Raw genomic sequence first — 25824 nt, 5'->3', positions numbered from 1 at the left:
CATGTGGTAAGAGTAAGCTCCACATTGGGGAAAAAAATTCCTTCCCGACTCCACATACGGCAATCAGACTAGTTCCCTGGATCAACGCCCTATCAAGGAATCTAGTGTATATACCCTGTAACATTATACTTTTCCAGAAAGGTATCCAGTCCCCTCTTAAATTTAAGTAATGAATGACTCATTACAACATCATACGGCAGAGAGTTCCATAGTCTCACTGCTCTTACAGTAAAGAATCCGCGTCTGTTATTATGCTTAAACCTTCTTTCCTCCAGACGTAGAGGATGCCCCCTTGTCCCTGTCACCGGTCTATGATTAAAAAGATCATCAGAAAGGTCTTTGTACTGTCCCCTCATATATTTGTACATTAACATAAGATCACCCCTTAGCCTTCGTTTTTCCAAACTAAACAGCCCCAAGTGTAATAACCTATCTTGGTATTGCAGACCCCCCAGTCCTCTAATAACCTTGGTCGCTCTTCTCTGCACCCGCTCCAGTTCAGCTATGTCTTTCTTATACACCGGAGACCAGAACTGTGCACAGTATTCTAAGTGTGGTCGCACTAGTGACTTGTATAGAGGTAAAATTATGTTCTCCTCATGAGCATCTATGCCTCTTTTAATACATCCCATTATTTTATTTGCCTTTGTAGCAGCTGCCTGACACTGGCCACTGAATATGAGTTTGTCATCCACCCATACACCCAGGTCTTTTTCAGTGACGGTTTTGCCCAGAGTTTTAGAATAAGGCCCGGAGTCTGACTAGACTAATACGGACGAGTGCTATGCGATAAAAAAAAAACGCATAGCACTCGGACCAATGTTAATCTATGGGGCAGCTCCTATCATCCGTTGTTTTCTCGGCCGTATTCAGGATCCGAGTGAAATCGCAGCATGCCGCGATTGTCAGTGTATCTCGGCCGAGACTCGCCAATGCAAGTCTATGGGTGCGAGAAAAACTCGCACACCACATGGACCATCAGTGTGACATCCGTATGGCATCCATATGCAATGCGATTTGAACATGAGCTTTTACATACAGCAGTTCTCTCTATGTAAAAGCTCATGTTAAAATCACATTGCATACGGATGCCATACGGATGTCACACTGTTACTAGATGCGAGGAAATCACATCCTCGCATTGCACTCAGATGACATATGGATCACTGTTCTGGAACATTTGTGCGATTTTCGGCTGTCAAAAATCGGACCGATTTTTTATACAGTAAGTGTGACTCCAGCCTTAAGCACATAGTTATACATCTTATTACTTCTACCCAAATGCATGACCTTACATTTATCCCCATTAAAGCTCATTTGCCATTTATCAGCCCAAGCTTCTAGTTTACATAAATCATCGCGTAATATAAAATTGTCCTCCCCTGTATTGATTACCCTGCAGAGTTTAGGGTAATCTGCAAATATTGAAATTCTGCTCTGAATGCCCCCTACAAGGTCATTAATAAATATGTTAAAAAGAAGAGGGCCCAATACTGACCCCTGTGGTACCCCACTGCTAACCGCGACCCAGTCCGAGTGTGCTCCATTAATAACCACCCTTTGTTTCCTATCCCTGAGCCAGCTCTCAATCCACTTACATAAAATGAGAATAATGGGGATAGGGGAAAATATGTGTAACAACCTTTTGTGTGGCACCGTATCAAAAGCTTTTGAAAAGTCCATATACACTACATCTACTGGGCTCCCTTGGTCCAGTCCGGAACTTACCTCTTCATAGAAGCTGATCAAATTAGTCTGACATGAACGGTCCCTAGTAAACCCGTGCTGATACTGGGTCATGAGGTTATTCCTCTTCAGATACTCCAGTATAGCATCCCTTAGAATGCCCTCCAGGATTTTACCCACAGTAGAGGTTAAGCTTACTGGCCTATAATTACCGAGTTCAGTTTTTGTCCCCTTTTTGAATATTGGCACCACATTTGCTATACGCCAGTCCTGTGGTACAGACCCTGTTATTATGGAGCCTTTAAAGATTAAAAATAATGGTCTATCAATGACTGTACTTAATTCCTGCAGTACTCGGGGGTGTATCCCATCCGGGCCCAGAGATTTGTCAATTTTAGTGATTTTTAGACGCCGCCGTACTTCCTGCTGGGTTAAGCAGGTGACATTTAACTCCTTCCCGCCGTGGCCCTTTTTCGTTTTTGCGGTTTCGTTATTCTCTCCCCTCCTTCCCAGAGCCATAACTTTTTTATTTTGCCGTCAATATGGTCATGTAAGGGCTTATTTTTTGCGGGACGAGTTTTACTTTTGAAAGACACCATTGGTTTTAACCATGTCTTGTACTAGAAAACAGGAAAAAGATTCCAAGTGTGGTGAAATTGCAAAAAAAGTGCAATCCCACACTGTTTTTTTGTTTGGCTCTTTTGCTAGGTTCACTAAATGCTAAAACTGACCTGATATTATGATTTTCCAGGTCATTACGAGTGCATAGACACCAAACATGTCTAGGTTATTTTTTATCTAAGTGGTTAAAAAAAATGCAAAACTTTGCTAAAAAAAAAAAAAAAAAAAAAAAAAAAGCGCCATTTTCCGATACCCGTAGCATCTCCATTTTTTGTGATCTGGGGTCGGGTGAGGGCTTATTTTTTGCGTGCCGAGCTGACGTTTTTAATGGTACCACTTTTTTGCAGATAACGTTCTTTTGATCGAGAGAGAGAGAGAGAGAGAGAGAGAGAGAGAGAAAAAAAACAAAAAAAAATTTCCTTCATTGGGTTTCGTGTTTCGGCCGAAACCCGACTTTTAACGGTGGTCGGCCGATTTCACTCGACTCGACTTTTAAGACAGTCGGGTTTCACAAAACCCGACTCGACCCTAAAAAACTAAAGGTCGCTCAACCCTAGCGGTGACCAAAAAAACGTAATTCTGGCGTTTAGAATTTTTTTCTCGCTACGCTGTTTAATGATCAGGTTAATGCTTTTTTATTGATAGATCGGGCGATTCTGAACGCGGCGATACCAAATATGTGTAGGTTTGATTTTTTTTTAAATTGTTTTATTTAGGATAGGGCGAAAGAGGGGTGATTTAAACTTTATTTTTTTATTTTTTTCATATTTTTAAAAACATTTTTTTTTAACTTGTGCCATGCTTCAATAGCCTCCATGGGAGGCTAGAAGCTGGCACCACTCGATCGGCTCTGCTACACAACAGCGATCATCAGATCGCTGTTATGTAGCTGAAATGCAGGCTTGGTATGAGCGCCAACCACAGGGGGGCGCTCACAGCAGGCCGGCATCAGTAACCATAGAGGTCTCAAGGACCTCTATGGTTACCATCTTGACGCATCGCCGACCCCCGATCATGTGACGGGGGTCGGCGATGGGCTCATTTCCGGCTGCGTGGCCGGAAGCGGTAGTTAAATGCCGCTGTCAGCGTTTGACAGCGGCATTTAACAGGTTAATAGCGGCGGGTGAATCGTGATTTCATCCGCCGCTATTGCGCGCACATGTCAGCTGTACAAAACACAGCTGACATGTCGCGACTTTGATGTGGGCTCACCGCCGGAGCAAACATCAAAGGGGGAGACACGACATGCGCCGTACTAGTACGGCGCATGTCTTGAAGGGGTTAATGGGGAATTTTTGTTATCACTGATCATATTGGCTGCCATGGGATTTTCTTGTGTAAATACAAGAAAAAAAAAGTCATTTAGCATATTGGCTTTTTCCTCATCCTCATCCACCATTTCCCCCAGACTATTTTTAAGGGGGCCAACTCTATCATTTTTTAGTTTATTACTATTTATGTAGTTAAAGAATATTTTGGGATTATTTTTACTCTCTCTGGCAATGAGTCTCTCTGTCTCAATCTTTGCTGCCTTGATTTGCTTTTTACAGAATTTATTTAATTTTCTGTATTTATTTAATGCCTCCTCACTACCTACTTCCTTTAATTCTCTAAATGCTTTCTTTTTGTCCCTTATTGCGCCCCTTACAGCTCTATTTAGCCATATTGGTTTCCTCCTATTTCTAGTATGTTTATTCCCATACGGTATATACTGTGCACAGGTCCTATCCAGGATGCTAATAAACGTCTCCCATTTTCTTTGTGTATTTTTAGGTCTCAGGATATCAAGATCCTGTCTCATCCGTTGGAAATTTGCCCTCCTGAAGTTTAGTGTCCGTGTAACCCCTCTACTACACATCTTATTAAAGGATACATGAAAACTTATTGTTTTGTGATCACTATTCCCCAAGTGACCCCCAACCCTTATATTTGATATGCGGTCTGGCCTGTTGGTTAATATTAGGTCTAGCAGTGCCCCCCTCCTTGTTGGGTCCTGAACCAGTTGTGAAAGGTAATTGTCTCTCATAGTTGTCAAAAACCGATTACCTTTGCTGGAACTGCAGGTTTCTGTTCCCCGATCTATTTCAGGGTAGTTGAAGTCCCCCATAATAATGACTTCTCCTTGAGTCGCAGCTTCATCTATTTGCTTTACGAGGATATTCTCCATTGCTTCCATTATTTTTGGAGATTTATAACAAACCCCTATCAGTAATTTATTATTTTTTCCCCCTCCCCTTATCTCCACCCACAGGGACTCTACATTTTCACTAGATTCACCTATATTATCAAGCAGGATGAGTGAATGGGTTTTAAGGACGATTTTACATATAGACACACCCCTCCCCCTCGCTTATCCGTTCGGTCATTTCTGAAAAGACTATAGCCCTGCAAGTTAACAGCCCAGTCATGGCTCTCATCCAGCCACGTCTCAGATATCTCCATGTCATAATTATGCTCCAACAACATTAGTTCTAATTCGTCCATTTTGTTGTCGAGGCTTCTGGCATTAGTATACATGCACTTGATGTTCCTCTCTGTACCTCTATTATTTCTTAAATTATTAACTGTTCTAACCTCACCCCCCATGCCACCGCCACCCCCATCTTCCTTATTTGTGCCCAGGTCTCTATCTGCACTATCTTCCCCTCCTATAAATTGAATACCCTCCCCCCCAATCCCTAGTTTATCACTCCTCCAACCTTCTAGCCATTTTCTCCTCCTGTAGCCAACTGAGAAGTCGGCCCAGTTCTGCAGGAACCCAAACCCCTCCTTCCTACACCAATTCTTGAGCCACTTATTAACCTCCCTAATCTCCCGTTGCCTCTCTGGCGTGGCACGTGGTACAGGCAGTATTTCGGAAAATACCACGTTGGAGGTCCTTGCTTTCAGCTTGCAGCCTAATTCCCTGAAATCATCTTTAAGGACCTTCCACCTACCTCTAACTTTGTCATTTGTGCCAATGTGCACCATGACCGCTGGGTCCTCACCAGCCCCTCCCAGTAATCTGTCCACCCGATCAGCGATGTGTCGGACTCGAGTGCCAGCACACCGTCCGACGATCCCTGTCTTTGTGACAGATTGCCCTATCTGTTCCCCTAATAATTGAGTCCCCCACTACCAGCACCTGTCTGGCCTGCCCTGCTCTCCCATTTCCCTCCTTACTGGAGCAGTCACTCCTCCGGCTTTCAGAGGACATGCCTGGCTGCAGCAGTGCTACCCCTGTACTGGCACCCCCCTCATCTGCCAACTTAGCAACTTAGTCATTGTTAAAGCTGGGGATGAGGATAATAATGGAAAATCAACGGTAGGTGGAAATGGCATCTAACAATGGCCGGCTGAACATTTGTTTGACCAATGGCTATTTCGTCCCCTGACATCCCCCGACTTATGCTCATGCACACAGTTGTGCATGCATCTGTTTTCATTGGGAAAACCACAATAAGCTACAGACAGACCTTTCGTGAGCACAAAAGACTAAACATGCTGAAAATCCAACATGCCCAATCCTTCTATTCCCAAACACTGCCGCCAAGGAAGAGTCGGAGCACCGCTGTACACATTGGATGTGCGGCCAGTTCTGCTGAAATTGGTTGGCTTGGCAGATTTTCATCTAATGTGTATGGCCACTAGTGATGAGTGAGTGTACTCATTGCTCGGGTTTTCCAGAGCACGCTCGGGTGGTCTCCGAGTATTTGTGACTGCTCGGAGATTTAGTTTTCATTGATGCAGCTGCGTACATGTGGGGGTTGCCTGGTTGCTAGGGAATCCCTACATGTATTCAGGCTGGCTAGCAGCCGTAAATCATGCAGCTGCGGCGAGGAAAACTAAATCTCAGAGCAGTCAAAAATACTCGGAGACCACCCGAGCGTGCTCTGGAAAACCCGAGCAACGATTATACTCGCTAATCACTAATGGCCACCTAAAGATATATACAGTGGCTATAAAAATGGCTACACGCTGGTAAAATGCTAGTTTTCTCTGATGTAAAAAAAAAAATCATACCAATGTCACCTATAATCTGTACCATTCAATGGAAAAATACACGGAAATATTTCCAGAAGGAGAATGAAAAATAAAGACCAAAAATAATGTAGTTGCATAAATATGCACACCCTTAAACAAATACTTTATTGAAGTACCCTTGAAATGTATGACAGCATGCAGTCTCTTCAGGCAGGAGTCTATCAGCATGGCACATATATATTTGGCAATTTTTGCCCACTTTTCCTTGTAGTAGAGCTCCAAATCTGTTGTGAGGGCATCTCCTGTGTACAGCGCCCTCTTCAGGTCATACCACAGATTGTGAATTGGAATCAGGTCTGGGCACTGGTTGCGCCATTGAAACCCTTTGATCCTCTTCCAGTGAAGTCATTCGTTTGTTGATTTGGAGTTAAACTCAGGGTTGTTATCGTGTTGAAAGGTGAATGTCCTCTTTATATTCCACTTCTTAGCAAAGGCCTGAATGGCTTGTTGCAAAATTGAATGATTTTTGTAATTGTTCATTATTCCATACATCTAGACAAAAGCCCCAGTTCAAACTGCCAAAAAACAGCATAAAGCAGCCTCCACCATGCTTCACTGTTGGTATGGTGCTCTTTTGGTTATGTGCAATGTTGTCTTTGCGCCATCCATACATTTTGTAATTATGGCCAAAAGTTCGACCTTGGTCACATCAGACCATAACATGTTTTCCCACAGACTTGATGTAGGTTTTGTCAAAACATAGCCGGGCATGGATGTTTTTCTTTGTAAAAAAAGGCTTCTATCCTACCCCACAGGGCTGACATAAGAAGAATATCGGAGATTGTTGTCACAACCAGTACTTGCCAGAAATTCTTGCAGCAACTTTAATGTTGCTGTAGGCCTCTTGGCAGCATCCTGCACCAATTTTTTTCTATTTTTTTTTTTATCAATTTTTGAGGGACGTCCAGTTCTAGGCAATGTCACTGCTGTGCCATATTTAAGGTACTTCTTTGATTCCCGTCTTCCTAGTGTCCCATGGTATATCTAAAGCCTTGGAAATATTTTTGTACAATTCTTCTCAGTGATAACTTTGAGCAATGAGATCCCTTTGCTGTGTTGTAAGCCATTTAATACAGACCATGACTTTTGCTGTAGAATGCAACTAAGAAAATGTCAGGAAAATCCTACTTGAACACCTAGATTTATATGGAGTTAATCAGGATCACTGTAAATGACGGCATTTGTGTACTTACTACTATTTAACATGAGTTTAAATGTAATTAAAAAATACGAACACAACCACATCTCCAATTATACAAAAGGGTGTTCATACTTATGCAGCTGTTAGCTTTGCTATTTTTATTAACCCATTCAAAATTATTTCAGTTTCTTTTCTCAACGGAATTGTACAGATTATGGGTGACATTAAAGGTGGAAAAAGTTCTGAAATGATTCTACTCATCTACAGGTTGGCTTCCGCTGGGCTAAGCAAGGTATACGGAGAGAGTCAGCTGAAATCATCAGGAAGAGAAATCACCAACAGGGCACGGTATATGGAAATGTGCAAGAAGGACGTCAGGACAACATGGGAATGTCTGTCGTTACAAGGGATAATGGCTCCATTATGTTACCAAGGAAGGAAAATGCTTCTCGTCAGGACAAAATATGAGCGATTAGTATGAGACGAGCTAAGCTTTTACACCGAGCGCTCTGTGCCCCCGCAGCATACTTATACAAAAGGGCGGACTGCGAGCAGCCGCAAAATACTGAGAAACCATAAGGCAGGGGCTGACGTGTGTCTGCAGACCCCAAGCTGCTCCTTACATGGGGCATACTTCCCATTTGGGCAGCATGGGTGTAACACCCCGATACCACAGAATATAATCAACCAAGCCAACAATGACAAAATACAAGTATAAATGACAAATTCATCATTTTACCATGTTTAGCATGCTTTGTTACACTTATTTTATGATTTATTTCCAGGTATACAGTAGTATGTGCTCTGATTGCAGTGCAATATGGCTGCCCCAGAAGCTCTGATCATGGATGTTCAGTCATGCTTGGTCATCAGTGCAAGGTCAGCCTTTACCCTTCTGCAATAACAACACGTGTTCATTAAAGGCAGCCGGAAAAGTGATTCCTAAGCATTTTATCAAGCATGATCCTTTCTGGACACTTTAAATAAAGCCTCATTCAGACGACTGTATTTCAAGTATATGTTCTATCCTAGATTTTCTTGGACAGAACAAGTACCGATTTAAGACTATGGTGCTATTCACATGCCTGTGAATCTTTGTGACTCGTGTCTGTGCAAACATCACGGAGGAATAGGTTTTGGATCAAAGTGACCCATAAATGTCTATGGGTCTAAGAAAATCACATCCATGTGCTGTCCGTGATGGACACTGCGATGGATAGGAGAAACTTTATGGCTTTTGGTTTTTCTTCTTCCATCTCTGAAAAATCATTGATGCAAAACTGATGGTGAAAACTGACCCAGCAAACAAACAACGATAGACGTACGAGAAAATTCTCATATCTACTCTTCTGGGAAACCCATCAATCACTACAAATAGGGGGTCTCCAAAACTCACCACCTGTTCTCTCTCTCTGATGTTGGAATGGAATTGGGCAGCATGGTAGCACATGAACGCTAAATGACACAACATTGTCTATGGAGGCAAGCAGTGTACTGAGAGTTCTCAATCAGGCACTTATCACCTATCCGAACTTCTGTACCCCCCACCAGTCACTACGATCCAGTTCTCATTCAAATTTTTGGGCTGAAAGTGCCCCTCTCGGCTTATACTCGAGTCACGGTCGGCGGTGGGGTCGGCGGGTGAAGGGGAGAGGGCGCTGAGGCATACTCACTTAGTCCCGGCGATCCTGGCGCTCCCCCTGCCTGTCACACTGTCTCCGGGTGCCGCAGCCTCTTCCTCTGTCAGCGGTCACGTGGGACCGCTCATTAGAGAAATGATTATGGACTCCACTCCCGCCTATTCATTTCTCTAATCAGCGGTGCCGGTGACCGCTGACAGAGGAAGAGGCTGCGGCACCCGGAGACAGTGTGACAGGCAGGGGGAGCGCCAGGATCGCCGGGACTAGGTGAGTATTTTATATTCACCTGTCCACGTTCCACACGCCGGGCGCCGCTCTGTCTTCGCGTCCTCTTGTTCTGACTGTTCAGGTCAGAGGGCGCGATGACGCATATAGTGTGCGCTCCGCCCTCTGCCTGATCAGTCAGTGCAGAGAGACGCCGGGACCGGACGCTGGGGAGCTGCAAGCAAGAGAGGTGAGTATGTGTTTTTTTTTTTTATTGCAGCAGCAGCGTTATATATGGCACAGATTTATGTGGAGCATCTATGGGGAACGGTGCAGAGCATTATATATGGCACTGCTTTATATGGCACATCTATGGGGAACGGTGCAGAGCATTATATATGGCACTGCTTTATATGGCACATCTATGGGGAACGGTGCAGAGCATTATATATGGCACAGATTTATATGGCACATCTATGGGGAACGGTGCAGAGCATTATATATGGCACAGATTTATATGGCACATCTATGGGGCAACGGTGCAGAGCATTATATATGGCACAGATTTATATGGCACATCTATGGGGCAATGGTGCAGAGCACTATATATGGCACTGCTTTATATGGCACATCTATGGGGAACGGTGCAGAGCATTATATATGGCACAGATTTATATGGCACATCTATGGGGAACGGTGCAGAGCATTATATATGGCACTGCTTTATATGGCACATCTATGGGGAACGGTGCAGAGCATTATATATGGCACAGATTTATATGGCACATCTATGGGGAACGGTGCAGAGCATTATATATGGCACTGCTTTATATGGCACATCTATGGGGCAACGGTGCAGAGCACTATATATGGCACTGCTTTATATGGCACATCTATGGGGCAACGGTGCAGAGCATTATATATGGCACAGATTTATATGGCACATCTATGGGGCAACGGTGCAGAGCACTATATATGGCACTGCTTTATATGGCACATCTATGGGGCAACGGTGCAGAGCACTATATATGGCACTGCTTTATATGGCACATCTATGGGGCAACGGTGCAGAGCATTATATATGGCACTGCTTTATATGGCACATCTATGGGGCAACGGTGCAGAGCACTATATATGGCACAGATTTATATGGCACATCTATGGGGAACGGTGCAGAGCATTATATATGGCACTGCTTTATATGGCACATCTATGGGGAACGGTGCAGAGCATTATATATGGCACAGATTTATATGGCACATCTATGGGGAACGGTGCAGAGCATTATATATGGCACAGATTTATATGGCACATCTATGGGGCAACGGTGCAGAGCATTATATATGGCACAGATTTATATGGCACATCTATGGGGCAATGGTGCAGAGCACTATATATGGCACTGCTTTATATGGCACATCTATGGGGAACGGTGCAGAGCATTATATATGGCACAGATCTATATGGCACATCTATGGGGCAACGGTGCAGAGCATTATATATGGCACAGATTTATATGGCACATCTATGGGGCAATGGTGCAGAGCACTATATATGGCACTGCTTTATATGGCACATCTATGGGGCAACGGTGCAGAGCATTATATATGGCACTGCTTTATATGGCACATCTATGGGGCAACGGTGCAGAGCACTATATATGGCACAGATTTATATGGCACATCTATGGGGAACGGTGCAGAGCATTATATATGGCACTGCTTTATATGGCACATCTATGGGGAACGGTGCAGAGCATTATATATGGCACAGATTTATATGGCACATCTATGGGGAACGGTGCAGAGCATTATATATGGCACAGATTTATATGGCACATCTATGGGGCAATGGTGCAGAGCACTATATATGGCACTGCTTTATATGGCACATCTATGGGGCAACGGTGCAGAGCATTATATATGGCACTGCTTTATATGGCACATCTATGGGGCAACGGTGCAGAGCACTATATATGGCACAGATTTATATGGCACATCTATGGGGCAACGGTGCAGAGCACTATATATGGCACAGATTTATATGGCACATCTATGGGGCAACGGTGCAGAGCATTATATATGGCACAGATTTATATGGCACATCTATGGGGCAATGGTGCAGAGCATTATATATGGCACAGATTTATATGGCACATCTATGGGGCAATGGTGCAGAGCATTATATATGGCACTGCTTTATATGGCACATCTATGGGGCAACGGTGCAGAGCACTATATATGGCACAGATTTATATGGCACATCTATGGGGCAACGGTGCAGAGCATTATATATGGCACTGCTTTATATGGCACATCTATGGGGCAATGGTGCAGAGCACTATATATGGCACAGATTTATATGGCACATCTATGGGGCAACGGTGCAGAGCACTATATATGGCACTGCTTTATATGGCACATCTATGGGGCAACGGTGCAGAGCACTATATATGGCACAGATTTATATGGCACATCTATGGGGCAACGGTGCAGAGCATTATATATGGCACTGCTTTATATGGCACATCTATGGGGCAACGGTGCAGAGCATTATATATGGCACAGCTTTATATGGAGCATCTATGGGGCCATAATGAACGGTGCAGAGCATTGTATATGGGGCATCTATGGGGCCATAGTGAATGGTGCAGAGCATTATATATGGCACAGCTTTATAAGGAGCATCTATGGGGCCATAATGAACGGTGCAGAGCATTGTATATGGAGCATCTATGGGGCCATAATGAATGGTGCAGAGCATTATATATGGCACAGCTTTATAAGGAGCATCTATGGGGCCATAATGAACGGTGCAGAGCATTCTATATGGCACAGCTATATATTGAGCATCTATGGGGCAATAATCAACGGTATGGAGCATTATATATGGCACAATTTTATATGGAACCTCCTTTGGGGCAATAATGAACGGTATGGAGCATCTATTTTTATTTTTGAAATTCACCGGTAGCTGCTGTATTTTCCACCCTAGGCTTATACTCGAGTCAATAAGTTTTCCCAGTTTTTTGTGGCAAAATTAGGGGGGGGGTCGGCTTATACTCGAGTATATACGGTAATATTATGGATGTGCGGACTCTGTTTTATGTCTTCTTTTTCTATCCACAGAATATGTATATGATCACTAGGGGTCCCACTCTCTAGATGATTATTGAATGGGGGCTACTTAATTCTATGGGGGACATAAAACCACCATACTCATGACTAGTGGGGGTCCTATGGTGTGACCCCATAGCGATCCGATGCTCATTACCAATTTGATGGATTGATAAGTTGTACTTGCAGGAAACCCTTTACATTATACAACATTTTTACTGGAATGAGGGCCCATCGCACCAAATTTTTTGTCACCTCTGACACCGATATGATGCGGACGAGGCAATGGTAACAATAAAGCATAACTAGGTGCACAGACGGCGAGGAAGAACTGTGTAATAAATGATATTTAGAGGATATCAGCTGTTACATGCAGACACGTCAATGACTCAGGAACACACGCACCTCCCCTGATCTATCCATACTGTGATGGCGGCTGATCCTGCTGCTCACAGACAGATCTTCAAACTCCGATAAGATCCGGTTCACCGTCCCATCTTCCAGTTGGATCTGTTTCTGTTTGCTCCTGTGGAGATCTCCCTGCAGCCACAGCCAAGCCTGCTTCCTAAAGACAAGGCGACAAGACATTAGTCTTCGGGTACCGTCACACATTGAAATTTCCATCGCTATGACGTTACGATTCGTGACGTTCTAGCGATATCGTTACGATATCGCTGTGTCTGACACGCTACTGCGATCAGACACCCTGCTGAGAATCATACGTCGTAGCAGATCGTTTGGAACTTTCTTTCGTCGCTTGATCACCCGCTGACATCGCTGGATCGTTGTGTGTGACAGCGATCCAGCGATGTCTTCGCTTGTAACCAGGGTAAACATCGGGTAACTAAGCGCAGGGCCGCGCTTAGTAACCCGATGTTTACCCTGGTTACCAGCGTAAACGTAAAAAAACAAACCGTACATACTCACCCGTCGGTGTCCTTCAGGTCCCTTGCCGTCTGCTTCCTGCTCTGAGTGCCGGCCGGAAAGTGAGAGCAGATCACAGCGGTGCTGTGATCTGCTCTCACTGTACGGCTGCACTCAGAGCAGGAAGCAGACGGCAAGGGACCTGAAGGACACCGACGGGTGAGTATGTACTGTTTGTTTTTTTACGTTTACGCTGGTAACCAGGGTAAACATCGGGTTACTAAGCGCGGCCCTGCGCTTAGTTACCCGATGTTTACCCTGGTTACCCGGGGACTTCGGCATCGCTCCAGCGCCGTGATTGCAACGTGTGACCGCAGTCTACGACGCTGGAGCGATGATTATACGACGCTGCGACGTCACGAATCGTGCCGTCGCAGCGATGAAAATTTCAATGTGTGACGGTACCCTTCCTCAGCTTTTCACTTCAGTGTGTTTAGAGTGATAATAACAAAGTGCAGAAATTGTCTAATTAGTACCCAACAATGAACGCCGGTCACAGCTGGAATCTGACCAGGCTGGAGGGGGCATACATAGGGTCATTCTAGCTGCCACTACCAACAAGGTCAGACTACATGGAAACCAATGTTAAGTTTGACAGTAAAACCTTTAAATAAATATAACTTACTAAAAAAAAAAAAAGGTTATATTTGTATTGAGTGTTTATCTATAGTGAAAATGGCTGCCACTAAATGTCTCTGTAGCACTATAGACAATAGGAAGAGGTCACTGTGTGTGGCTGTCACTGCACAGTGTGCCCCGTTGTGTGGCTAGGACTATATGGTGTCCCTGGTGTGTGGCTATAACAACATGGTGTGCCACAATGTGTGTGACAGTGACTATACGGTGTACCTCAGTGTGTGTATGGCTGTGACTCCATGGTGTCCCTAGTATGTGGCTATGACAACATGGTGTGCCACAATGTGTGTGACAGTGACTATACGGTGTACCTCAGTGTGTGTATGGCTGTGACTCCATGGTGTCCCTAGTATGTGGCTATGACAACATGGTGTGCCACAATGTGTGTGACTGACTACACGGTATACCTCAGTGTGGGTGTCATGGGTTTACTGCGACAGGGAGGAGCCAGAAGACCGCAGTGTAGGATTTCTCCTACTCCTGCGCTGAATACAAGCACCTCACCCTCTTATAAACGGTGTTAATTTCTTTGGGCAGTGTAGGGGCCATGTTGAGACCTCTTGGAGCTAGGGTACTCAGCTGTGCACTATTAGCCACTCCAATCCACTATATAATCTGGGTCCTGACTAACACATTGTCAGAGTAGCTTATGTTGCGTGGCTAGGATAAGTGTTGGTGGTTATTTGAGTACTAAGTTGGGGGATTTATCTGTGACTGTTGCTAGGTTTTGTGAGTGTGATAATTCTCTATCCTCTCCTACTTTGGTTTAACCCCATCCTTCACTCCCGATGCATACCTCTGTTATATGAGAGTGTATATTTGTATGTGCCTGGTATTTTCGTTATCCCTGTTCGTATTACCTTGTTAGTCTGGTTGGTGTAATACGGTGCACTACTACTCCCCTCTTCCATTGGGTTGGGGGAAGGGTACAGGCTGAGGGCGGATTTAGGAGCTAAGACAAGGTACATGGCCCCAACATCTTCATCTTCATAAGTAACCTGGAGAACAGAGCGAGCTAGGGTGTCCCTAGTGTTAGGGACAGGGAAGGAGCCCCTGGTACCGGGACGCCCCTATAGCTGTGACAGTGTCTATGTGGCTGTGACTGCATAGTGTGCCCCGGTGTGTGTAGCAGTAACTACATGGTGTGCCCTGGTTTGTGGCTATGACAACTGTCATGGTCCAGTCCAGAGTTTATTTTCTTCGTTCCTCTCTTGGGACTGGTCATGCAGGGGTTAATCTCCTCAGCCTCGTTCTGGAGTTGGCTGGGCTATTTCAGTCCCTCACAGCCTGCTGACCAGCGTTAGTGATAGTCCATCCTTCCCAGCTTGAGCCCCCTGACCTGCATTCTGCTATTGCTGATCCTTGTGCTTCTGACTGCCTGTACCCGTGTATGACTATCTGATCTCTGGACTTCGCCTCTTGTTTTACGTTTCTGATACCACGCTCCCCGATTGGCTTTGACTCTGGCTTGTACCCCGACTTTGTCTTACAACTCACGTTTTGGTTACCACGTTCCCGGTAGGCTCTGATTTCTTGCTTGTCCCTGACTATTCTCCTGTCTGCCCCTGTGTACAGTGCTGACCTCTCTGTGTATGACCTTGGCTTGTCTGACTTCTCTCATTACCTGTGACACCTGTGCCGTAGCTCAGTGTTGTTAAGCTTAGTGTTTAACCTCTCTTCCCTCACCAGCTCCCCCTGGTGGAGATTTCACTACAACAACATGTTGTGCCAAGATGTGTGTCACTGTGACTACACAGTGTACCTCATTGTGTGGGTGTGACTACATGGCATACCCTGGTGTGTGGCAATATGAGTTTGATTGCAACTCCATGGTGTGCCCATGGAATGTGTGGCTGTGACTACATGGAGTGCCCCTGTGTGTGTGTAGCAGTGGCTACATGGTGTGCCACGATGTGTGTGACTGCGACTTCATGGTGTGCCCCGGTGTGAGTGGCTGGGACTACATGGTGTGCGCCAGTGTGAACAGCTCTGTCTACATAATGTGCCCCGTTATGTGTAGCTGAGACTACGCGGTGTGCTGTGGGGTCTGCACTTCTCAAACATCAGACTACGGGCCCCAAAAACCCAGGAAAAAGATTTTAGGATTGCTTGCCTGGGAAGAGCAGTAGGGCCAGAAGCACATTTTTGAGCACAGAGAAAAATCTAGAGTAAGATGGGTGGAAAAGGATCCCAATGCATTGCACATCGAGTGGAGCGTGTGGGATGACCATATTGCCTCCAGGCCTGTTTACATTCCATCTCCGGAGGAAGAGCCAGTGCTAGTTACCCAGGAATGGTTTAAGCTACAGTAACTGGACCATTAGGACATGAAATGTGGAGAGAACCATTGACCCAACACCACAAGTGACTACTTCCATCCTGTTTAGAAACATTGAGCTGTTGAGTTGGCTGTAAAGTACTGAAGTGTTACAGACGTTGCCGGCCTCCAGATAAAGTACAGAGAGCTCACGTCAGAGGTTGAGATATCCGTCATCCAAGCATCTAACTTACTCTTCCAGGAAGTGTTGTTGGGGTCCGATGATGGAACCAGGTCGACATATTCTAATCCACGCTATTGCTTCGGCATGTGTGAATCTGTAGTGCTTCATGATATAACAAGCGATCAAAGTACCTGTCCTGCCTAGGCCAGCTGTGGGGAACAACGAAAAGGGACAAGACATGAGCCAGGAAGTCTTTATTAGTGTACAATGAAAACAGTCTGACTATAAAGACACAAGACCAAGACCTCAATTGATCATTGTTGTTTCTACACTTTTTAGTGGCTTTTGTATTTGTGCCTTTTTTTTCTATACTCCACATTTTACTTTTTTTTTTTTTATTTTGCTCCACTTTTAAAGTCTTTTTTTCCTTGACAACTTTCCTTACTACATGTTTTAGACAGGTTCATGAAACGCGACTTTCACCAACTATCTCATTTTGCGGGCGCGTCTCACTTCAGCCCCAACTGGTTTTTTGGAAAAGTTTTCATTTTGGCCCATTTTTTGTGACTTTTTCCAAAAGAATTTCCAACTTTTTGAGCTGAAAAATCGCAAAAACAGGTTGAAGATTTTGAGCTGAATTCATGAACCATTTTGAAGAATTTGATGCAAAAAATGTCAGTGAATAATACAATAATACAAAGGAATAAAAGTGACTAATAAATCTCAAATGATGAAAAGGGCCCCAAGTCTGGAGAGCAGCATGAAGACACTTCGCATAAAGGACTGGAGGTAAGGCAAAAGAGGTAATAACTGAATTTCTATGACCATGAGAACACCCTGGTTATTTTTATTTCTTTTATTAATAGGGGCTTTAGTTTGCTAGAACATAAATATTCACTTTTTTAAATTCTTAAGAAAGTTAATGAATTAATATGATATTAATAATAGATAATATATCTTTTTTTTTAAAACTGGAGTCAGTTATTTTTCTATCAATACCAATTCTGACGCCACCCAAAACCCGGCAAAAGGATAATAGTGACAACTTTTCCATTGTAACTAGTATTTCTACGCAACAGGGGAAGAATATAATGGAAAAACATAAATAAAGCCTCCCGATAGTCTTTCCTGACTATTAAGGTGCAGGCCATAAAATAAATAACATGATCATTATAATAAAAATATAAAATGAATTATATTGCAGAGCTTTGTGTCCTTTAAAGGAGTTATCTGGGAAAAATAAGTTATCACCAACTATTAGTCATAACTTATTGATCTGTGAGGGTGTGATCTCTAGAACCCCCCACCGATCATCAGAATGGTGGAGGGAATGGAAATGTGCATGCTCGACCCAAACTCCATTAACTGTCTATGGAAAAAGCTCAGCGTAGGGCAGTCCCATAAAGAATGGATGGACCGGTGGTTGAACATGCACAAAACCGCACCATTCTAATGGGAATAAAAGTTACAAGTTCTGCGGATCATTTTGGGAATCCACAGGTCTGACACTGGCCCCACCGATCTATCCTGTGGATATGTGATAACGTCACTTCACAGGACAATTCTTTGAAGCTCTTTTTCAGTCGGACATAATGCAGACACAGTTGGGCATTTACGTTACAGCTGCAAAACCGGGACCCTGAATAGTTCTACAGTGGTCTTCCTGTGAAATGTTTCTACACATGTAAGGGGGATGACCTGTAAGCGCCCAATATGTGTCCACCACAGGCCATATTGTTATGATGGCTGTCTAAGGCTATGTTTACACTCAGCACTTTTTCTCTGCTGCCAAAGACTGAGGTCTTGGAGTTGAAAACGTCTTGCTGCATTTTTGCTGTTTTTACTAGTGTATTCTTTTAAGTGTGGATTACATGTGTGATTTGTCCAGCGCACGTGCAGGTGAGGGGCCCATTAACGCCACCAAATACTTCAGCTGTATGGGTGTCCTTGGATGGAGGACATATACAGCTCTGGCAAATATTAAGAGTCCACCACATCAAAACCCTGTCATGGCAGCCCAATCTCCAGACCTGAAACCCACTGAAAACCTCTGGAATGTAATCAGGAGGATGATGGATAGTCACAAGCCATCAAACAAAGAACTGCTTACATTTTTGCGCCAGAAGCAGTGTGAAAGACTGGTGGAAAGCATGCCAAGACGCATGGAAGCTGTGATTAACAATCATGGTTATTCCACAAAATATTGATTTCTGAACTCTTCCTGAGTTAAAACATTAGTATTGTTGTTTCTAAATGATTATGAACTTTTTTTTTGTTTTTTTTTTTTGCATTATTTGACTGAAATCACTGGGGTTTTCTCATTTTGACCATTTCTCGTTTTCAGGAAAAAAAAAATAAAATTTACTTCTTGGAAATTCTGAGACATGTTGTCAAAAATCGATAGACTGAAAAAAAAAAAAATTAAATTTTACTCAAAAATATACCTATAAAGAGGAAAATCAGACAAACTGAACATTTTGCAGTGGTCTCCTCATTTTTGCCAGAGCTGTATATACCAGGATGAAGGACGTATATATCCTACTAGAATGCAAACCTTGCACTGAGGCCCGTCATACTGTAGTTATGCCACTGTTATAAAGTAGCAAAACCTATTTACTGCATTATTTGCAGCATTTTTGCACTTTCATTGTTTTCTATGGGTTAACACTGCAAAGATGCTGCAAAAGCACAAAAAAATTTGACATGCTGCAGATTTCAAAAACGCTTCCTGAAATCTGAATTTTGGCTGGTTCTGTAAAAAGCGGTTTATTTTCTGCAGAAAAAAAACTTTGTGTGTGTGAACATACCCTAATGCTTATAACGGCTTTCAATCTTGCAAGTTTTTGTAGCTGAATGCTAAGGAAGACCTAATATCCGAGTCTGCTGCACACATCACTGTGAATGCTGTAACAATAATCATTACATAGAATATGTCATGTACTTGGTGTAGAAGAAACTCTACTTTACTTCTCTTAATTACCAAAGCGCAGAGTCTATTGCTTAGCAGATAAACAATGACAGGAAATAACCCTGTGCCCATTCCCCAGAGGATCGGGAAAATCACAGCCACTTACTCCCCAATGGCTGTAATTATATGGCCCGGGGCCAAGGAGCATGATAAGTGCACATTAATTACCGCCTTATAAATAGAAATATTTACATGGCCGTCCCCCAGAGGCAGCGGACACAGTAAGAGCTTACACTAGTGGGACAAGGGGAAACAGCGCAACCTACTGGACTGAGGGGGAACAGCAGATTTTAAAGGGGGTTTCCAGTTTTCAGTAAATAGCGATGATTTACTGCATAATGAATTCAATAAGTCTGAGCTGAATATCTGTTTAATAACTGGAACTCTGTAATATCAGCATTTTGTAACTTACAAAAATGATTTGTTCTTCCATTTTCCATGTTTTTTTCACATTTCTGAAATCCCCTGAAATTCCGGGAATGAGGGACTACATCGCCTCATCTAAATAGAGTGATAGTCAGACCTGCAAGCCCATGTCTATGGGACTGTCAGAGAGCCGAGTACAGTGCATGCTTGCCACTACTACATTAAGACGAGTCACTCCGGAGTAGGGGGGCACAACCTGCGGCCACGTGCCGCCCTCCATGACATTTTGTGCCTCTGTATACAGTAGTTTCCAAGTCACATTGTCAGGAGCCGACATGGACAAGCAGGAATAGCCTTGTGTACCTCTATCTGGGTCCCCCAACATCAAGGCATTAGGGACTAGCACTCCACAAAGGCATACGTAAGGCCACGTTCAGACAAGCACATTTCACAGTCCGCATACAGACGGCAATGCCCGGACAGGTATCCAAATCTGAACTTACATCCTTATAGACAGATATGAAGCTGTAAGTTTGGGTTGGGGTCCCGCGGTCAGTATACGGACCATGAAATACGCCTCTGAGTCCGGCCTAAGAGCCTGTCTATGTGGGCAACTCTCATTATACTATTCTAAGGGAAATATGAAATGCAGCCGCCTACTACAGCACCCATCATCTTCAACGGGGAGAGTTCTGTAGGGTCTCCTGCCCTCCAGAGTACTGAGTGGGGAGAAGAGAACCCCCATTCTCCAATATGTGGGAGCCCCGGTAGTGCAACCTGCACTCTTAGACATGTATGGCATGTATATCTATATTGGTGATATGCCCTAAACCTCTCAGAAAGTACCATCACCCACACTGAGGAACACTGGGACCACTGGTTTGCCAATAGGAGCCAATCAGTAACCAACTGGGGAATTAAGCTTTGCAGTGAATTATTCACCTATTGCAACTTTTTCGGAAACTGGAAACCTTAAATGGGGGCCTGAACTTCACTCTCTAACGTTGATTATAGCGTTATACTGCTTTACCATACCTTTCTAAACAAATCCCTATATTACTGCAAGGTCTTATCAATGACTAGAAAATTAAGCTAAAATAAGTGTACATTCTATATGTCATGAATGGACAGTTTTTGCTCCTCTTTGATATTCTTCTTTTTGCTGTTTTTTTTTATGGGCCTTTTTGTTTAGAGCTCATTTTTATGGTCTCTACAAGGAGGTGCGGCCCACAAGAATCCCCGGGGGCGTGTCTTTAGGCAGCTCGATAATTGCCCTATGGGTACCGCCCCCTAGGAACATATTGTGACAAAGCAGTATGATGCTATTGTAGAGGTTTGGGGCAATTAAATCCAGTGACGGGTTCCCTTTAAGAATGATGCAAATAATACAGAAGACAAAGGAAACTACCAGGACCTTATCCCGGTTAAGCAAAGCAAAAAGCAATCAGTGACCTTATAGTGCATCTGTCAGTAGGATCAACCCTCCTAAGCCATATATATATGGGCATGAGGGTCATAGGAAGCTAAATAAAAAAGATAACTCAGTATCTGTGATTCAATATTTTATTCCACATTTTTCTTAATATGTAAATGAGTTGTTAAGATCTATGGGAGGGACACAGATCTCTGAGAATCTCCCCCCACCTTGTGCTTATTATAAATATAAACAGGCGTTACCAGTGTGAGACATGTAATGACTGACAGTCTGCTCTCCTGATCTACAGGTCTCACACTGGTATCGCCTCCTTTCTTTCACAATAAGCTCTGGAGGCAGATTCTCAGGGAGATCTATGTCCGGCCCATAGATCCTAACAGCTCATTTACATTTTAAGAAAAAAGTTGATTTCTTAGGAATAATACACCAGATTACAGATGTCAAGGTATCATTTTATTCAGCTGCCTACGACCTACATGCCCATATAGACAGCTTAGGAGAGTGGATCCTGCTGACTGATTCCCTTTTTACAACAGTACTTAAAATGTGGTCAGATGAAAAGAATGCAGCCAACTGAGATGTAACGCCAAGTGAAACTCTTTCACATAAATAAGTGAGGAAACGCAGGTAATACATCACTCCGCTCATCCTATTACCTTTGCAGTGAACAGCTATTGCTCCATCTGTATTTTCACAGAGGTTGAGGAATCTCCGCACTATGCAGTCACCGGGAGTGCTCCCATCAACAAAGAACAGGTCGTAGTGATCAAACCCAGCGTCGATAAATCGCTTGGCATCGTAGATCTTCTTGTTGAGCCGGATGATGGCGGTGATGTTGTGCTTTCTGAAATATGGGAAGTAAGCTTCTGGAGCATGGAGGGGATAGCCTGGAAAAGGAGAACAATGGCAATTAAGTTTGTTTCTCTGTTTCCCATATGTACAGTGCTACATGAGAGGGGTTCAGCCAACAAGCTCTTCCGACAGCCATGCCATGACAGATTTTGAGGAAACCGTTATCTGACATGGGGGGGATTTTAACACATCCAATTGCAGTTTAATCAGTTACATAAGTGAATAAATAATTAAAATGTTATCTTTAATTCTAATCTTAAAATGGAACAATGATCCACTACACTAAGACTGCCTACTAGTGATGGGCGATCGCGCTTAGAAAATGTGTTATCTCAGCATGCTCGGTGGTAATCGAGTGTCTCCGACATGCTTGAATAAAGTCCCCGCGGTTGCATGTCTCGTGGATGTCCAACAGCCGCAACACAAGCAGGGATTCCCTAACAAACAGACAATCCCTTCATGTGGTGCGACTGTCAAACATCCACGAAACATGCAGCCGCGAGGACTCAAACATATTTTTCGAGCACGCCGAAGACACTCAGCACAACAGCATGCTCAGATAACACCTTATCTGAGCACTTTCCCTCATCACTACTACTATGAGTTCCCACGATAAGTGTCCGATGCATTTTTTTCTGCTGCGTATGTTTGTGTACAGTTCAAGAAAAGTGGATGGTATCTATGATGACTGAACTTGTTTTTTTTTTACTATGCAGAAACTGACCTGCACTGTGATTTTGAAATATGCTTGTTAGAAAGTCGATAATGACTTTTAGGATCACTACTTCCTATAGGTGGCACTAGAGTTCTAGTCCTCCTCCTCTCTGAAAAGACAATTTGAAATATGCAACACGTCAATTCTCCTGCCTTATGTTATTATTATTTATTGTTATAGCGCCATTTATTCCATGGCGCTTTACATGTGAGGAGGGGTATACATAATAAAAACAAGTACAATAATCTTAATCTAGACACGACTGGTACAGGAGGTGAGAGGACCCTGCCTGCGAGGGCTCATAATCTACGTATGCATAAAATAAAATTTGAGGATTTTCGCCAAAGATTTGAGTGAAATGAGGAAAATCCGCAGATAAAAAAACGTATGTACAACTTTATTTTTTTGTATTTCCCACTGTAACTGGGTCTATAATATACCAGCCCTAGTTACAGGGAAAATCAGATTTAAAAAAAAAAAAAAGTATTTAAATGTTGAAATACTCTTTAAAAGGTCTAGATGAGTAAATAAATAAATAAGCAGAAAAAAAAAATAAGTAGAATGTTAAACCAAGGTTCAAAAACTAAACAAAACCAAAAAAAACCTTGTATATTCAGATCCTAGATAAAACCTATCTAAGCCTCCTGATGAGCCACATTGGTGAAACGCGTCGAGGCGTTTGAATACATCAGAAATGATAAGTACCCGGCTACTATGACTGTTATATACAGTATACATACTACAGAATGGGGTCACAGTTATGCATCAATACTGTACCCATATCTCCTGCCTGAAGCCTAGGTGTCTGGCCATAAAAAAGTTGTTGGGGCCACATCGTGTGTGAGACACCTTTTGGTGATTAGTATAACTTGTAGGGCTTGCTCTGGCTAGCCGACGTGGAGTGGGGGCACCATATCCGCTTCACAGTAGGGTGCCAACCCCCACTGGCAGGCAGGAGTCAGAATGGCAGGGAGCAGTCATAGCGAGGTACTTGGTGTGTGTTTAGCACTGTTTGTTGCACTTTATGGTATTGTGTCATGCACCCTTATCACACTGGTGTATAGCTGCCATCAATGCCCTGAAATATTAGTTGGCAAGATATTCCTTTACCTATTTCTGTCAGAATGATGGCATAAATGCACCACATTGTATATAGATGACAGACAGGAGTAATAGTGGATAGCCGACGTTGAGCGGGGGCGCCTATCTCGTTTATCTGTTTAGGGTGTCAACCTCCGCTGCAAGGCAGGGCAATTTAGGATACACAGTGTGAGGGGCAGATTCAGTCCAGCACGGTTGCTTGTGTGTTGATTGTTAGTGTCTTAAGGTACCTTCACACTATACAATATCGCTAGCGATCCGTGACGTTGCAGCGTCCTGGATAGCGATATCGTTGTGTTTGACACGCAGCAGCGATCTGGATCCCGCTGTGATATCGCTGGTCGTTGATTAAAGTTCAGAACTTTATTTGGTCGTCAGATCGCCGTGTATCGTCGTGTTTGACAGCAAAAGCAACGATACCAGCGATGTTTTACAATGGTAACCAGGGTAAATATCGGGTTACTAAGCGCAGGGCCGCGCTTAGTAACCCGATGTTTACCCTGGTTACCAGTGTAAAATGTAAAAAAAACAAACAGTACATACTCACCTTCGCGTCCCCCACCGTCCGCTTCCTGCACTGACTGAGCGCTGGCCGTAAAGTGAAAGCACAGCACAGCGGTGACGTCACAGCGGTGACGTCACCGCTCTGCTGTTAGGGCCGGCACTCAGTCAGTGCAGGAAGCGGACGCCGGGGGACGCGAAGGTGAGTATGTAGTGTTTGTTTTTTTTACATTTTACACTGGTAACCAGGGTAAACATCGGGTTACTAAGCGCGGCCCTGCGCTTAGCAACCCGATGTTTACCCTGGTTACCCAGGGACCTCGGCATAGTTGGTCGCTGGAGAGCTGTCTGTGTGACAGCTCTCCAGCGACCTAACAGCGATGCTGCAGCGATCGGCATCGTTGTCTGTATCGCTGCAGCGTCGCTTAGTGTGACGGTACCTTTATGTTTTTAGAGATACGAATAAAGAATTGGTTTTATCTAGGATCTGAATATACAAAAAAAATAAATAAATAAAAGTACTAAAAATTAAAAATATATAAGCCGTAGCCAATCCAAATTGTTCTTACTAGCCCCACACCAACTGAAAAAAAAATTGTCCAATATATAAAAATAATTGTTGCAAAAAAGGGAAAAAAAAAACTTTTAAAACAATTTTAATGATCCATTGTGGCAATAGAAAATAAAAAAAAAAACCTGAAAAACAGATTGCGTTTCCTTTATTTTCCAATAAGACTAAAAAATAGAGACTATTAAGATAACAATGATAAAACCCAATGTATCACAAATGCAAAAAATTATTTGAATGAGAAACATTTTTACAGGTCTTTATACCGCATGTACGAAAAAACATGAAAGTGTCCGTGGCCAGAACAGGGGTACATGGCCTGGTCCTTACTGGGTAAAGAGCTGAATTACCATACACTATGTACCTCCAGATTAACCCTATAGCTGCAGGTAAATAGTTTCTGGATCTGACAGATTGTCTTTAAATTGGTGTAAAGAAAGTTTCTATGTTCAGTTACTGATTATTGTAAGATATACGATATATTGTGAGACAGTGAAGGGGATCATATCCGAGGGTCGATATGTGTCCCCCAGGATGCAGACGCAGTCCTATTAAACCCGCTGATTGCCTTGTGTTCACAGCAAGATGCCTGTGAGCCACAAGGCAAAATAAAAGAAAGAATAGATTGGGTCCAAGTAGTGACTCCGTCAGATTTTTAGGAAAACCCGTTAAGGGCTGATATTTTTAAAGGGATTTGCAATTTTGGTAGTGGGGCGAATCCCTCTCTCCACTCCGAGCTTTGAAGGTGGCTCTATGGCCATGATCTGTTGGAGTTTGCAACCTGCAGAGCAGGTGGCTCTGTGCAACCCGGTCTAACACAGAGCCAGGAACTTCCAGGTGGCTGACGCACCCAGAAGGCACGGCGGTGCCATTGTCCACAGCAACA

General features: G+C 43.6%; 1 protein-coding gene across 3 annotated transcripts in view; it reads right to left on the bottom strand.

Moving 5' to 3' along the window:
- The window catches only part of CDC14A (cell division cycle 14A), a 138770-nt gene that overhangs the window by 22455 nt on the left and 90491 nt on the right, over nucleotides 1-25824 (bottom strand). For all 3 annotated transcript variants that reach the window (XM_077277419.1, XM_077277418.1, XM_077277420.1), the window contains 3 exons: nucleotides 21858-22088; nucleotides 16503-16641; nucleotides 12837-12996 (listed from right to left, as the gene is read on the bottom strand). In XM_077277419.1, the coding sequence (XP_077133534.1) occupies nucleotides 12837-12996; nucleotides 16503-16641; nucleotides 21858-22088 (530 nt within the window). The remainder of the gene's footprint in view (nucleotides 1-12836; nucleotides 12997-16502; nucleotides 16642-21857; nucleotides 22089-25824) is intronic.

This window comes from Ranitomeya variabilis, chromosome 8 (assembly GCF_051348905.1).
Source record: "Ranitomeya variabilis isolate aRanVar5 chromosome 8, aRanVar5.hap1, whole genome shotgun sequence".
Taxonomy (NCBI): domain Eukaryota; kingdom Metazoa; phylum Chordata; class Amphibia; order Anura; family Dendrobatidae; genus Ranitomeya; species Ranitomeya variabilis.
The sequence above is the reverse complement of the archived record's forward strand: the minus strand, read 5'-3'. Positions and strand labels throughout refer to the sequence as shown.